At 43.4% G+C, this 15,363-nt stretch overlaps 1 protein-coding gene across 11 annotated transcripts in view; it reads right to left on the bottom strand.

Annotated features, from left to right (window-relative positions):
• Window positions 1-15,363, bottom strand: part of reln (reelin) — a 139,977-nt gene that overhangs the window by 53,389 nt on the left and 71,225 nt on the right. For all 11 annotated transcript variants that reach the window (XM_058751184.1, XM_058751182.1, XM_058751176.1 and 8 more), the window contains exons 16-23: window positions 15,248-15,357; window positions 15,020-15,086; window positions 14,676-14,909; window positions 14,020-14,181; window positions 13,073-13,309; window positions 12,171-12,363; window positions 11,728-11,840; window positions 11,209-11,346 (exon numbers count right to left, since the gene is read on the bottom strand). In XM_058751184.1, the coding sequence (XP_058607167.1) occupies window positions 11,209-11,346; window positions 11,728-11,840; window positions 12,171-12,363; window positions 13,073-13,309; window positions 14,020-14,181; window positions 14,676-14,909; window positions 15,020-15,086; window positions 15,248-15,357 (1,254 nt within the window). The remainder of the gene's footprint in view (window positions 1-11,208; window positions 11,347-11,727; window positions 11,841-12,170; window positions 12,364-13,072; window positions 13,310-14,019; window positions 14,182-14,675; window positions 14,910-15,019; window positions 15,087-15,247; window positions 15,358-15,363) is intronic.

Here is a 15,363-nt window from a genome sequence, read left to right as displayed (position 1 = left end):
ACAATGACCCAACAAATCATCCCCGCTTGCCTTGAGCCATCACATACATCTGACCCTGAGCCGCCCATGAAGGGCTCACAGTCAGCATCTCAAACTGCGTTCAGCACACATTGATCATCCACCGTAAGAATCAATTTGACAAAGAATATAAAAGTGGAATGCATCACGTAAACACTAAATGATTCCATATTAATTAGCTAAATCCTCACATAAATGCTGCACTGTTACTAGCACCGCTGTAATTTGATCTAGTATATCTAACTATCTGCTCCATCATAAATATTTTTCAACCAATAGCACTAAAATTATTGAGATGGAAGCACCAGACTAAAGCACTACATATCAGGACATATTCACAAATATTCATGTTTCTCTTATCACTATAGGGACTCTCTAAAGGGTTTTAAATAACGGTAAATACTAAATAATGTTTTAATGAATATGTAAAATAAAAATTTGAATTAAAATGTACGTTTAATGTGATGATCAAATGAAAAATTAAGTTGAAATTAGTGCTGTCAAACAATTATTTGCGATTAATCACATCCAAAATAAAAGTTTTACATTTTACATTTACATTTAGTCATTTAGCAGACGCTTTTATCCAAAGCGACTTACAATTGGGGAATACATCGAGCGATTAATCTTGAAGAGGCAATCAGACATACGAAGTGCTTGCAACACCAAGTCTCAGACATTGTTCAAATAAATACAAACTACCAAAGGAAGGAATAAGTAAAGATAATTTTTTTTTTTTTTTTTTAAGTTTAGGATGAAGTCAAGTGCTGTCGAAAGAGATGAGTTTTCAGTTGTTGCTTGAAGATTGACAGGGATCCAGCATTCCGGATAGAGGTGGGAAGATCGTTCCACCAGCCAGGAATGGTGAATGAGAATGATCTAGAGAGTGATTTTGCGCCTCTCTGTGATGGTATCACGAGGCGTCGCTCACTAGCAGATCTCAGATTTCTGGAGGGGATGTAGTTTGTTAATAGAGAGTGCAAGTAAACGGGTGCTGAGCCAGTGGTTGTTCTATATGCAAGCATCAGTGTCTTGAACTTGATGCGAGCCGTGATTGGTAGCCAGTGCAGGGAGATAAAGAGAGGTGTAACATGGGCTCTTTTGGGCTCGTTGAAGACCAGTCGTGCCGCTGCATTCTGAATCATTTGTAGAGGTTTGACTGTATTAGACGGAAGTCCAGCCAGAAGAGCATTGCAATAGTCCAGCCTAGAAATGACAAGGGCCTGGACAAGAAGTTGTGCAGCATGCTCTGTCAGAAAGGGCCTGATCTTTCTGATGTTATATAGTGCAAACCTGCAAGATCGAGCAGTTTTGTAATGTGGTCTTTGAAGGTCAGCTGATCATCAAAGATTACACCAAGATTTCTGACCGTTGATGGGGTTATTGTTGATGAACCTAACTGGATCGTGAAGTCATGCTGTAGAGTCGGAGTGGCAGGGAGGACAAGAAGCTCAGTCTTTGCCAGGTTGAGCTGCAGGTGATGTTCTTTCATCCATGCCGAGATGTCCGCCAGGCAACCTGAGATCCTTGCAGTTACCGTTGGATCATCTGGTTGAAAAGAGAGGTAGAGCTGTGTGTCATCAGCGTAGCAATGGTATGAGAATCCATGTGCCTGTATGATGGGACCCAGTGATGTAGTGTATGTGGAGAAGAGGAGGGTCCAAGAACTGATCCCTGAGGAACCCCAGTGACCAGTGTATGTGCTTTGGATACCTCACCTCCCAGGCCACCCTGAAAGACCTACCAGTGAGATAGGATTCAAACCAGCGAAGTGGAATGCCAGAGATGCCCAGTGATGAGAGGGTGGACAGGAGTATCTGATGATTGACAGTGTCAAAAGCGGCAGATAGGTCCAGCAGAATGAGGACTGATGATTTGGAATGGGCTTTTGCAATTCGCAGGGCTTCAGTGACCGAGAGAAGCGCAGTCTCAGTTGAATGGCCCCTCCTGAAACCTGACTGTTTAGCATCCAGTTTGTCGTTCTGTGAAAGAAACAGTGAGACTTGGTTGAAGACAACTCGTTCAAGTGTTTTCGCTATGAACGGAAGGAGAGAGACAGGTCTGTAGTTTTCTATAAGAGAAGTGTTTAATGTAGGTTTTTTGAGCAGTGGGGTTACCCGAGCCTGCTTGAACGCAATGGGGAAGTTACCTGTGAGTAGGGATGTGTTGATGATGTGTGTGAGTGCAGGTAAGAGTGTGGGTGAGATTGCTTGGAGAAGGTGTGAGGGATTGGGTCAAGAGGACATGTTGTAGGATGGTTGGAGAGGAGAAGCTTGGATACTTCAGCTTCAGTGAGTGGACAGAAAGAAAAGATGGGAGTTTTAGCAGTGGATGTGGTAGGGTGAGGGTCCTGTGTGCGTGGAGGTGAAAACTGACCACTGATTGATCTAGTTTTGTCTGTAAAGAAAGTGGCAAAGTCATCAGCTGTAATAGAGGTGGAGGGAGGAGGTGGAGGGGACAGAGGAGGAATTAAATGTTCTGAAGAGATTACGCATGTCTGGAGCGCTGTCGATCTTGTTGCGGAAATGTGAGGATTTGGCAGTGTGGACTTTAGCAGAGAAGGATGTGAGCATAGACTGGTACCTACTGAGGTCCGACAGATCGTTTGATTTGCGCCATTTTCTCTCTGCCGCTTGAGTGTAGTCCGATGTTCACGAAGAACCTCGGATAACCAGGGGTTGGAAGGAGCAGCCCGTGCGGGCCTAGAGGAGAGAGGACAAATGTCGTCTAGACAAGAGGTTAAGGTAGAGCATAAAGTCTCAGTAGCTGCGTTTACATCCAGAGATGAGAAATGGGTGGGTGAAGGAAGAGAGGAGGATACCACAGAGGAAAGATGGGAAGGAGAAAGGGAGCGCAGGTTTCGTCTAAAAGTAACTGGTAGGGGGGTTGGTGGCACAGGAGAAGCAAAGTGTAATGTAAATGTAATGAAGAAATGGTCCAAGTATGTAGCGGTTGTACCAGAATGTTATCTGCAGTACAATTGCGTGTGTAAATTAAGTCAAGTTGGTTGCCTGATTTGTGCGTGCTAGTAGTGGTAAGGCGTTTGAGATCAAACGAAGCTAGGAGTGCATGGAAGTCTGTAGCATAAGGCTTGTCTAGGTGAATGTTGAAATCACCAAAGACTAGGAGTGGAGTGCCATCCTCCACGAAGAGGACAGCAGCCCGTCCAGCTCCTCTAGGAAGGTGGCTAGAATTTGGCTAGGGGACGGTAAATGACCACGATCTGGAGTTTTATCGGAGCTGATACAGTAATGGCATGAGATTCAAATGAGTTGTAATTGCATAGGGAAGAGCGGGTTGAGTATTTCCAATTGTTAGAAATGAGCAGACCAGTGCCTCCACCCCGCCAACTTGCCGGGGGTGTGAGAGAAAGAGAGATTAGTAGAGAGCAGCTGGGGTTGCTGAGTCTTCTGGACGAATCCAGGTCTCAGTCAAGCCCAAGATGCTGAGCGTGGATTTTAAAGAAAAAGCAGAAATGAAGTCAGCTTTGTTGACAGCTGACTGACAATTCCAGAGACCCACAGAGAAGGAAAGAGGTGTAGTGAAGGAGGTAGAGATAAGGCGAGGTTAGCAGGATTACGTTGCCGCTCATGGGACGTTAGAGCGTGGTTGAGAGAGAACCGGAATAGTTTGGAAACACATGATAGAGGTGGCAGGAAAGAGGATGGAAACGGAGAGTGTGTAAGGGAAGGGGAAAAAGAAAAGATACTTAAGTGTGTCGCCGGAGTCGTTGCTCGGTTAAAGTCGCGCAGGAAAAGTCGATGGTCTTTACCCTCGTCTGTCTTCACACGAGGAGGCTTGAACGCTTCCGCTGATGCTTCCGCCAGCGCTCGGACCTCTGATAAATACAGCCTAACACACTACCGTGAAAACAGCTGTGGCCGGCTTCTGATTGGCCCAGCCAATAGCCTTGTGCAAATAACTCAAGACGAAACTAACACTTCGCTAGCAAGGAGCACTGAAAATGATCCAGGTTCCTTCTAGCCGAGGTGCAAATTATTATAATTAACAGAAAGTGCAATCAAACAACGAAACCTCAACGAAAATGCAGAATAGAAATAGAAGGAAACGAAGTATTCCTTCCCAACAGCAGGTAAATAATTTAAACAACAGATCTATGACTAAGTATCGCAACACTTACGAGCTGCCGTCCGTCTCTTCTGGTGAATATTCGCTTCTCCCGACTTGTAATAGCGAACAGGCAGTTTAAATACTTTTACAGTCGCTGTGGCGGCTTCTGATTGGCCCAGCCAATAGCCTTGTGCAAATAACTCAAGACGAAACTAACACTTCGCTAGCAAGGAGCACTGAAAATGATCCAGGTTCCTTCTTAGCCGAGGTGCAAATTATTATAATTAACAGAAAGTGCAATCAAACAACGAAACCTCAACGAAAATGCAGAATAGAAATAGAAGGAAACGAAAGTATTCCTTCCCAACAGCAGGTAAATAATTTAAACAACAGATCTATGACTAAGTATCGCAACACTTACGAGCTGCCGTCCGTCTCTTCTGGTGAATATTCGCTTCTCCCGACTTGTAATAGCGAACAGGCAGTTTAAATACTTTTACAGTCGCTGTGGTCGGCTTCTGATTGGCCCAGCCAATAGCCTTGTGCAAATAACTCAAGACGAAACTAACACTTCGCTAGCAAGGAGCACTGAAAATGATCCAGGTTCCTTCTTAGCCGAGGTGCAAATTATTATAATTAACAGAAAGTGCAATCAAACAACGAAACCTCAACGAAAATGCAGAATAGAAATAGAAGGAAACGAAAGTATTCCTTCCCAACAGCAGGTAAATAATTTAAACAACAGATCTATGACTAAGTATCGCAACACTTACGAGCTGCCGTCCGTCTCTTCTGGTGAATATTCGGCTGGTGAATATTCGGCTTCTCCCGCTTTTGTTTACATAATAAATATAGACAGCACACATACATATATTATGTATATATAAATACACATACATGCATGTATATATATATATATATATATATATATATAAAATATGTTATGTTTATATATGAAATATATTTATTTATAATATAATTTATATGAATATAAATATAGACATGTAAATACATGTACAGTGGGAAAATAATTATTTGATCCCCTGCTGATTTTGTAAGTTTGCCCACTTAAAAAAAAAGAAGGGTTTATCATTTTTATGGTAGGTTTATTTTAAATGATAGAGACAGAATATCAAACAAAAAATCCATAAAAAAGCAGGATACAAATTTCAAAAAAAAAAGATTTACATTTTAGTAAGTCAAATAAGTATTTGGTCCCCTACCAACCAGTAGGAATTTTGGCTCCCACAGATTGGTTATGTGCACATGTGGAACACAGATTAGTCCTGTCACTTTGAGAAGATACTACTAATTTCAGCTCGCTGTGTGTATACAAGACTCCTGTCCATATAATCTGTATCTTCCATCCCAGCCTCTCCACTACCATGGGCAAGACCAAAGAGCTGTCAAAGGACATCAGGGACAAGATTGTAGACCTACACAAGGCTGGAATGGGCTACAAGACCATCAGCAAGAAGCTTGGCAAGAAGGAGACATTATTTGGAAATGGAAGAAATACCAAATAACCATCAATCGGCTTTGGTCTGGAGCTCCTTGCGAGATCTTGCCTCATGGGGTAAGGATGATCATGAGAAAGGTGAGGGATCAGCCCCAAACTACACGGGAGGATCTTGTAAATGATCTCATGGCAGTTGGGACCACAATCACCAAGCAAAAGCCGAATTTTCACCAGAAGAGACGGACAGCAGCACGTAAGTGTTGTAATACTTGGTCATAGATCTGTTGTTTAAATTATTTACTTGCTGTTAGGAAGGAATACTTAGTTTTCCATCTATTTCTATTCTGCATTTTCGTTGAGGTTTCTATGTTTGATTGCACTTACTGTTAATTATAATAATTTGCACCTTGGCTAAGAAGGAACCTGGATCATTTTCATTGCTCCTTGCAAGCGAAGTGTTAGTTTCGTCTTGAGCTATTTGCACTTGGCTATTGGCTGGGCCAATCAGAAACCGGCCACAGCTGTTTTCACTGTAGTGTGTTAGGCTGTATTTATCAGAGGTCCGAGCGCTGACGCGGAAGCATCAGCGGAAGCGTTCAGCCTCCTTGTGTGAAGATCGACGAGGGTAAAGACCATCGACTTTTCCTGCGCGACTTTAACCGAGCAACGACACCGAGCGACACACTTAAGTATCCTTTTTTTCCCCCCTTCCCTTACACACTCTCCGTTTCTATCCTCTTTCCTGCCACCTCTATCATGTGTTTCCAAACCATTCCGGTTCTCTCTCAACCACGCTCTAACGTCACACGCAGACGGCAACGTAACCCTGCTAACCAGCGCCTTATCTCTACCTCCTCCACTACACCTCTTTCCTTCTCTGTGGGTCTCTGGAATTGTCAGTCAGCTGTCAACAAAGCTGACTTCATTTCTGCTTTTTCTTTAAAATCCACGCTCAGCATCTTGGGCTTGACTGAGACCTGGATTCGTCCAGAAGACTCAGCAACCCCAGCTGCTCTCTCTACTAATCTCTCTTTCTCTCATACCCCGCGCCAAGTTGGCCGGGGTGGAGGCACTGGTCTGCTCATTTCTAACAATTGGAAATACTCAACCCGCTCTCCCCTATGCAATTACAACTCATTTGAATCTCATGTCATTACTGTATCAGCTCCCATAAAACTCCAGATTGTGGTCATTTACCGTCCCCCTAGCCAAATTCTAGCCACCTTCCTAGAGGAGCTGGACGGGCTGCTGTCCTCTTTCGTGGAGGATGGCACTCCGCTCTTAGTCTTTGGTGATTTCAACATTCACCTAGACAAGCCTTATGCTACAGACTTCCATTCACTCCTAGCTTCATTTGATCTCAAACGCCTTACCACTACTAGCACGCACAAATCAGGCAACCAACTTGACTTAATTTACACACGCAATTGTACTGCAGATAACATTCTGGTACAACCGCTACATACTTCGGACCATTTCTTCATTACATTTACATTACACTTTGCTTCTCCTGTGCCACCAACCCCCCTACCAGTTACTTTTAGACGAAACCTGCACTCCCTTTCTCCTTCCCATCTCTCCTCTGTAGTATCCTCCTCTCTTCCATCACCCACCCATTTCTCATCTCTGGATGTAAACGCAGCTACTGAGACTTTATGCTCTACCTTAACCTCTTGTCTAGACGACATTTGTCCTCTCTCCTCTAGGCCAGCACGGGCTGCTCCTTCCAACCCCTGGTTATCCGAGGTTCTTCGTGAACATCGGACTACATTCAGAGCGGCAGAGAGAAAATGGCGCAAATCAAACGAACTGTCAGACCTCAGTAGGTACCAGTCTTTGCTCACATCCTTCTCTGCTAAAGTCCACACTGCCAAATCCTCACATTTCCACAACAAGATCGACAGCGCTCCAGACATGCGTAATCTCTTCAGAACATTTCATTCCCTCCTCTGTCCCCCTCCACCTCCTCCCACCACCTCTATTACAGCTGATGACTTTGCCACTTTCTTTACAGACAGAACTAGATCGATCAGTGGTCAGTTCTCACCTCCACGCACACAGGACCCTCAACCTACCACATCCACTGCTAAAACTCCCATCTTCTCTTTCTGTCCCCTCACTGAAACTGAAGTATCCAAGCTTCTCCTCTCCAACCATCCTACAACATGTCCTCTTGACCCAATCCTCTCACATCTTCTCCAAGCAATCTCACCCACACTCTTACCTGCACTCACACACATCATCAACACATCCCTCCTCACAGGCAACTTCCCCACTATGTTCAAGCAGGCTCGCGTAACCCCACTGCTCAAAAAACCTACATTAAACACTTCTCTTATAGAAAACTACAGACCTGTCTCTCTCCTTCCGTTCATAGCAAAAACACTTGAACGAGTTGTCTTCAACCAAGTCTCACTGTTTCTTTCACAGAACGACAAACTGGATGCTAAACAGTCAGGTTTCAGGAGTGGCCATTCAACTGAGACTGCGCTTCTCTCGGTCACTGAAGCCCTGCGAAATGAAAAAGCCCATTCCAAATCATCAGTCCTCATTCTGCTTGATCTATCTGCCGCGTTTGACACTGTCAATCATCAGATACTCCTGTCCACCCTCTCATCACTGGGCATCACTGGCATTCCACTTCACTGGTTTGAATCCTATCTCACTGGTAGGTCTTTCAGGGTGGCCTGGGGAGGGGAGGTATCCAAAGCACATCAACTGGTCACTGGGGTTCCTCAGGGATCGGTTCTTGGACCCCTCCTCTTCTCCACATACACTACATCACTGGGTCCCATCATCCAGGCACATGGATTCTCATACCATTGCTACGCTGATGACACACAGCTCTATCTCTCTTTTCAACCAGATGATCCAACGGTAGCTGCGCGGATCTCAGGCTGCCTGGCAGACATCTCGGCATGGATGAAAGAACATCACCTGCAGCTCAAAATGGCAAAGACTGAGCTTCTTGTCCTTCCTGCCACTCCGACTCTACAGCATGACTTCACGATCCAGTTAGGTTCATCAACAATAACCCCATCAACTTCGGTCAGAAATCTTGGTGTAATCTTTGATGATCAGCTGACCTTCAAAGACCACATTGCAAAGGCTGCTCGATCTTGCAGGTTTGCTCTACACAACATCAGAAAGATCAGGCCCTTTCTGACGGAGCATGCTGCACAACTTCTTGTCCAGGCCCTTGTCATTTCTAGGCTGGACTACTGCAATGCTCTTCTGGCTGGACTTCCGTCAAACACAGTCAAACCTCTACAAATGATTCAGAATGCAGCGGCACGACTGGTCTTCAACGAGCCCAAAAGAGCCCATGTTACACCTCTCTTTATCTCCCTGCACTGGCTACCAGTCGCGGCTCGCATCAAGTTCAAGACACTGATGCTTGCATATAGAACAACCACTGGCTCAGCACCCGTTTACTTGCACTCTCTATTAACAAACTACATCCCCTCCAGAAATCTGAGATCTGCTAGTGAGCGACGCCTCGTGGTACCATCACAGAGAGGCTCAAAATCACTCTCCAGAACATTCTCGTTCATCATTCCTGGCTGGTGGAATGATCTTCCCACCCCTATCCGGAATGCTGGATCAAGCAACAACTGAAAACTCATCTCTTTCGACGGCACTTGACTTCATCCTAAACTTAAAAAAAAAAAAAAAAAAAAAATTCTCTTTACTTATTCCTTCCTTTGGTAGTTTGTATTTATTTGAACAATGCCTGAGACTTGGTGTTGCAAGCACTTCGTCTGTCTGATTGCCTCTTCAAGATGAATCGCTTTATGTATTCCCCAATTGTAAGTCGCTTTGGATAAAAGCGTCTGCAAAATGACTAAATGTAAATGTAAATGTAAATGCAAAACACTGGTAACACACTACGAATGGATTGAAATCCTGCAGTTTCCGCAAAGTCCCTCTGCTCAAGAAGTCACATGTACAGACCCGTCTGAAGTTTGATGATTCAGAGAAGGACACATTCCTACAGTCAAGCATGGAGGTGGAAACATTATGCTTTGGGGCTGTTTTTCTGCAGGGTACAGGACGACTTTACCACATTGAGGGGCAAATGGACGGAGCCATGTACTGTAAAATCTTGGACGAGAACCTCAGCCAGAACACTGAAGATGGGTCATGGATGGGTCTTCCAGCATGACAGTTACCCGAAATATACCGCCAAGGAAACAAAGGAGTGGCTCAAGAAGAAGCACATTAAGGTCCTGGAGTGGTCTAGACCTTAATCCCATAGAAAATCTGTGGAGGGATCTGAAACTTCGAGTTTCCAAGAGACAGCTAAGAAACCTTAATGATTTAGAGAGGATCTGCAAAGAGGAGTGGACCCAAATCCCTCCTGAGATGTGTGCAAACCTGGTGACCAGCTACAAGAAACGTTTGACTTCTGTGCTTGCCAACAATGGTTTCTGCACCAAGTACTAAGTCATGCTTTTTTCTAGTTTTTTTTGTTTGATATTCTGTCTCTATCAGTTAAAATAAACCTACCATAAAAATGATAAACCCTTCTTTTTTTCTTTTTTTAAGTGGCCAAACTTTCAAAATCAGCAGGGGATCAAATAATTATTTTCCCCACTGTAAATATTTTCAAAATATATACTGTATGTGTGTGTATTTATATATACATAATAAATATACACAGTACACACACATATATTATGTAAACAAAAAAAACTTTTATTTTGTATGCAATTAATCATTTGACAGCACTAGTTGAAATCTATCAAAAGTGATGATAAGCAAAAAAAAAAAAAAAAAAACTCTGGTCATTTCATCCCTAATAGCATTTACAACAATGAAAATCGTCATCAGTAATCTTCACTTTTAGGCTGTGAGAACTCCTCACAGTTCTTTTGTGTCACACACCCATGTTTTACATTTATAGTTTGAAATGAAAGGCCATTTGAGGTGCATCAGCTCATGTCATTTACGTGCGGTAATAAAGCAGTGAGTCTGATTCACGGCTGTGTGCTGTAAGATGTGATCTGTGAGCCGGACGCTCTGTTAACTGGGGTCAGGGTCTGCTTTACGACTGACTGACCTTCAGCTCAATCAGCAGACTGGAAAACAGCGTTTGTTCACATTATTAAACAGAGTGTAAGTGAATCCCTCAGGTCGTGTCTTCAGCGTATGCTGGTGTGAGCGCCGATACAGACGCTTCATTACAGCTCCCAGTGTGAAGAGCTTTAAATTATGATGAAATGTCAAAAACTCAAAAAACAAACAAACTGCTAACTGGATTTTAATTAGTCTGTTGTGAATTGTTGTCCAGAAAAAATCCCACAAACAAGAAAAAATATTCACTTAACACTGCATAAGATATTCAGATTTGTTTTCATAGATTGTATTTTATTAATACAAGTGTATTTTAATTGTCTGACTGCACATTACGGATTTTTTATTTGTTTAATAAGTGAAAAAAACAAAAAAACAACTGTGCAGTCAGACAAAATAGCTCATATTAAAATACAGTCTGTGAAAATAAGTCCTAATTTCTTAAAACATTCTGTTTCTCCAGTAAATTATTGTTTCTAAGATTTTTGGATATTTGAAATGGAAAATGAAACAGAAATGCATGATCAAAAGTTTGAAAATGCGAATCAGTCTTTTCTGAGCGACAGTAAGTGACAGTGACTGACCTGCAGTGACCGTGGTCACACCATCCATGTCCACGGCACATCTGAGGACACTGCTGCCCGATGTAAATGTCATCCAGAGCCCACTCGTCCTGCTCCTGATAGTAATTCTGGATCCATCGGAAGCGCGTCGCACTCGACCTACAGCCAGAAAACAGTATGAAACCAGAAAAACGCTGCAAATGCATAGCAGTGTATGAAGAGGCATGAACACTGGTAAAATACGACCATTTCCACCTTAAAATCAGAAATACTGCCATAAATATGAGCTGTTTTGCTCATGGGAAAATGCCTTTGGTGTTTATCCTCTTGAAATATTTGCCATGTATTGTTTGTAATATAATATGAGACATTAAACATTTCTTTATGGATGTAGTGTTCTAGTTATAAAAGGAGTCAAATGTATACATATTCACTTTTAAAAATAATGTAACATGTAATAAACAGATGCCTTGCTCCTGTAGCACAGGAGAGTCCAGTGCACTGCAGTCAGTGAATCTGTGTGCAGTGTTTGTGTCTCACCAGGTTTTGTACGGCAGTGGAAGTGTGATGCGTCTCCAGTCTGTGAACTCAGATGGATGGTAGACGCTGGACGCAGTGAACTCAGAGCAGCTGGGCATGCCGGGTAGACAGGCCTATTACCCACAAACCAGCAGAAACAGAAGTTAACCTCTCAGTGGAGACGAGAGGAATTACAGCACAAGGAGTCATGTATAACCTGACTGTGAATGTGCAGAGCTTTAGATTGCTTCTACAATCCTTACAAAAAGTGCTTAGGTTTCTGAGTGAAGACCCAGAGGCAGTATCAGATGGTGATACTGTCAGTACTTGAATGTATACCGTGGTCCTCAATCATTAGCATGGTATTTACATCATACTCCAAAAACATGGTAACACTATGGTGCATTTCGCTACTTTTTTTTGGTGAAAACAAGAGGCATTAGAGAATATTTCGGTTTTCTCACCTCTTTGACAAGATGCCAAGTCAAGCCATGATTGGTGGAGAACTCCAGTCGGACCTGAGTGTCGATGTGAGGAGAAGGTTCGCGTCCGCAGCCCATGACCAGCGAGAACTGGATCATGTAGGATGCACCGATCTGCATGGATTGTGTTTCCACATAGCGGATACTGGAGGCCGAGCCGTGATCGCCTGAAAAACTGAGCAAATATTTACATCATTGTGGTTTACACTTTAATTTCAGACGGCGCCTGAAGGGAAACACTGATGCGGTTTGGATTTCAATGCATTATTAATTTGTAGAAATATTCTGTTTGCTTTTGCATTGAATACAAAAGCAATTTTTTGTCTCTTTGCTGGTCTGGAAAATGGTGACGAACTTCGGGATCTGAAACAGAGCTCTTTTTGTGCTTTTTTGTTCTTGGAGAGCTGGTGTCAAGTGAGACTGTAGTTGGGTGGGTTGTGACATCTGAGCTCATGAATATTTATTAGAATTATTTTATTGTACATTAAAAGCTCATTCAGTTCCATTAGAGTAGCTTTTATAGTATGGATTAGATGTTCTCCAAATCCTTAAATCCCAGAAATATCATGAAAGCAGTGAAGCACAAATGCAGTGATGTTCATCCTATCAATTGGTTAGGGTCTGTTACCTGATGTTCAGATGGTTAACTTCGTTAAGCATCATTAATATCGTCAAGAAGTGACTTTCTAGCAGCTCCCTGTTTAAGCTCAAAAACTCATCACCAGTCACTTTCAACCACTGTAAGGACAGACATCATGATATAGTTCTTCTGTCTTTGTACTGAGATGTCAGTAATGCCTGTATCTCACATTGATGCTTCAATGGCTGCTGATTGAAGGCTTAACTAATAATGAATGGTACTGCGGTGAACATGAGGCAGGTACCTGAGGGTCCAGTCGTGTTGGCAGTATGGCTGCACGTTCCCCAGATAGAAGCCCAGGCTCTGAGTCACGTCTAACACGTTACTGAAGTCCAGGCTGATGATGTTGAAGAGGACGGAGGTCATGCTGATCTCATCCAGAGCCCAGACGTCCTGCCCACGGCCTGAATGGTACGGCTGCCACCAGCGGAACTGGACCCCGAATTTACGGGCCCCAGGAGGAAGCTCCACAGAAACGATCCTAGAAAGAGTCAATTCAGTCTAACCATCAACAATAGCAGATGAGCTGATCACACAACATATATTAAAGGGGTCATATGACGATGCTAAAAAGAACATTACTTTGTGTATTTGATGTAATGCAATGTGTTTACGTGGTTTAAGAGTTAAAACACATAATTTTCCATATACTGTACATTGTTGTTGCTCCTCTCTGCCTGACCTTTCTGAAACGTGTTGACTCTTACAAAGCTCATCGTTTTGAAAAGCGAGGTGTGCTCTGATTGGCTAGCTATCCAGTGCATTGTGATTGGCTGAATACCTCAAGCGTGTGACGGAAATGTTACGCCCCTTACCATATTTGGAAACACAGCGTCTCCACGACAACAATACTACAGCGAGAATAAAAGCTACGCCTTCTTTCTTTGCATAAATATTTGGGCGGTGTTATGAAAAACTTGACACACAGAGAGGCGTTTTAGGAAGATGTGGACAAGTCTTAACTTTTATAAAGAATATCTCTTTGGGTTTGAGACTTTAATCTTTGTAAATTTACCGATCTTACATATGCACAAACAGATTGTAAACTTCAAAGACAAAGCAAAACTTGAAATCCCGTCATCTGACCCCTTTAACTTATGTGCTTGACACACTGAAGAAGAAGATTTGCCATGCTGCTCCATATGACCGCAGTAAAGCCCAGCAGTGGCGTGTGTGTTCAGGACGGTGTACCTGGGCTCATGGAAGCCCTGATAAGCATAATGCTGCAGCAGCGTCCAGGTGATGCCGTTATCTGAAGAGTAATGCAGCAGCACTCCTTCACCCGGCTGGTCAGGAGAGGGACAGGAGCTCGACGTGCTGCGACTGCCCAGCCTCAGCGTAAACTGAAGATACCTGCAGGAGAGAAAGAAACAAGACCTGGGGCTCGTTTTGAAGTAATACTAATAGCGCCTTTCTGACTGAAGTGATAAATAAAAGTCATAAAAATGAAAGAGTCACGATCTTTGATACTCTCTTACACTTCTAATGCCAAAAAAACCCAATAAAATGCAAATGTCTGAGTCAAACGGTCAGCCGAAGCAATGGCACATATATGTGTGCAAGTTTATGTGATTTATGAGGACACAAATTCGTATAATGACATGGGTATTACACTGGTATTACTACATAAACGTGTTTTATGAGGACATTTCCTAAATCCTCAATTAAAATAGCTCTAAAAGCATACTGAACAATGTTTTATTAAGAATGTAAAAATGCATGTAGTTTTGTGCAAGAGGTTTAGGGGTAGGGTTAGGGTAAGGGGATCCACCATTACACCATTACGCCATTACGCCTATGGAGAGTCCCCATAAAACATAAAAACGTGTGTGTGTGTATGTGTGTACCTGGCCTGTGAACTGTCCAGGGGGGTCGTAACAATGTGTCTTCTACTGTCCCTGTTGAAGACCAGGGCTTTTCCACTGGCCAAAACCCCACAGGCGAAACTGACCTCTGCCCCCCGCAGTGAGGAGAAGCTGTGATAGGACGATAGCCTCACGCTGGAGAAACTCTCGGACAGAAATGCAGGGAATGTCTGAGATGCCAGCTCACATGCCGGACCACTGAAACCAGGGTCACACCTAGAGAAATACAAAAAAAAAAAAACACATTTTCCAGAACCAGTAAGATGTTGCTGTTTTCACAGTGTAAAGAGTGTTTCACTGCAGTTCTGACTGAAAGACGTTCATACTTGCAGCCCGTGCGTGAACAGTGTCCTCTACCGGAGCAGAAACGCAAACAGGACGGCCCGATATACACTGGAACAACAACAGCCATATCATCATCATCATCGTCCCTGATCATGATTTATTGGCTCAGAATCACTGTCTAATCTGCTGATCACGCTCCGTGGGTTTGACTATAATGTGTCGACATCTATCAGTAAATATGACCTGTATGTTGAATGAACGGCTCTTACCGTTGTCAATCGCCCACATGTTGCTGCTTCCCACAGCGGTCTGTCTCCAGCGGAAGCGAGTGCTGTCTGTGAGCGCGGCGTTGGGCAGAGGAATCGCGATCCTTGTCCAACTACAG

This window comes from Onychostoma macrolepis, chromosome 18, assembly GCF_012432095.1.
Source record: "Onychostoma macrolepis isolate SWU-2019 chromosome 18, ASM1243209v1, whole genome shotgun sequence".
NCBI classification, from domain to species: domain Eukaryota; kingdom Metazoa; phylum Chordata; class Actinopteri; order Cypriniformes; family Cyprinidae; genus Onychostoma; species Onychostoma macrolepis.
Note: the sequence above shows the minus strand (reverse complement) of the source record. Positions and strands in the feature narration are given on the sequence as shown.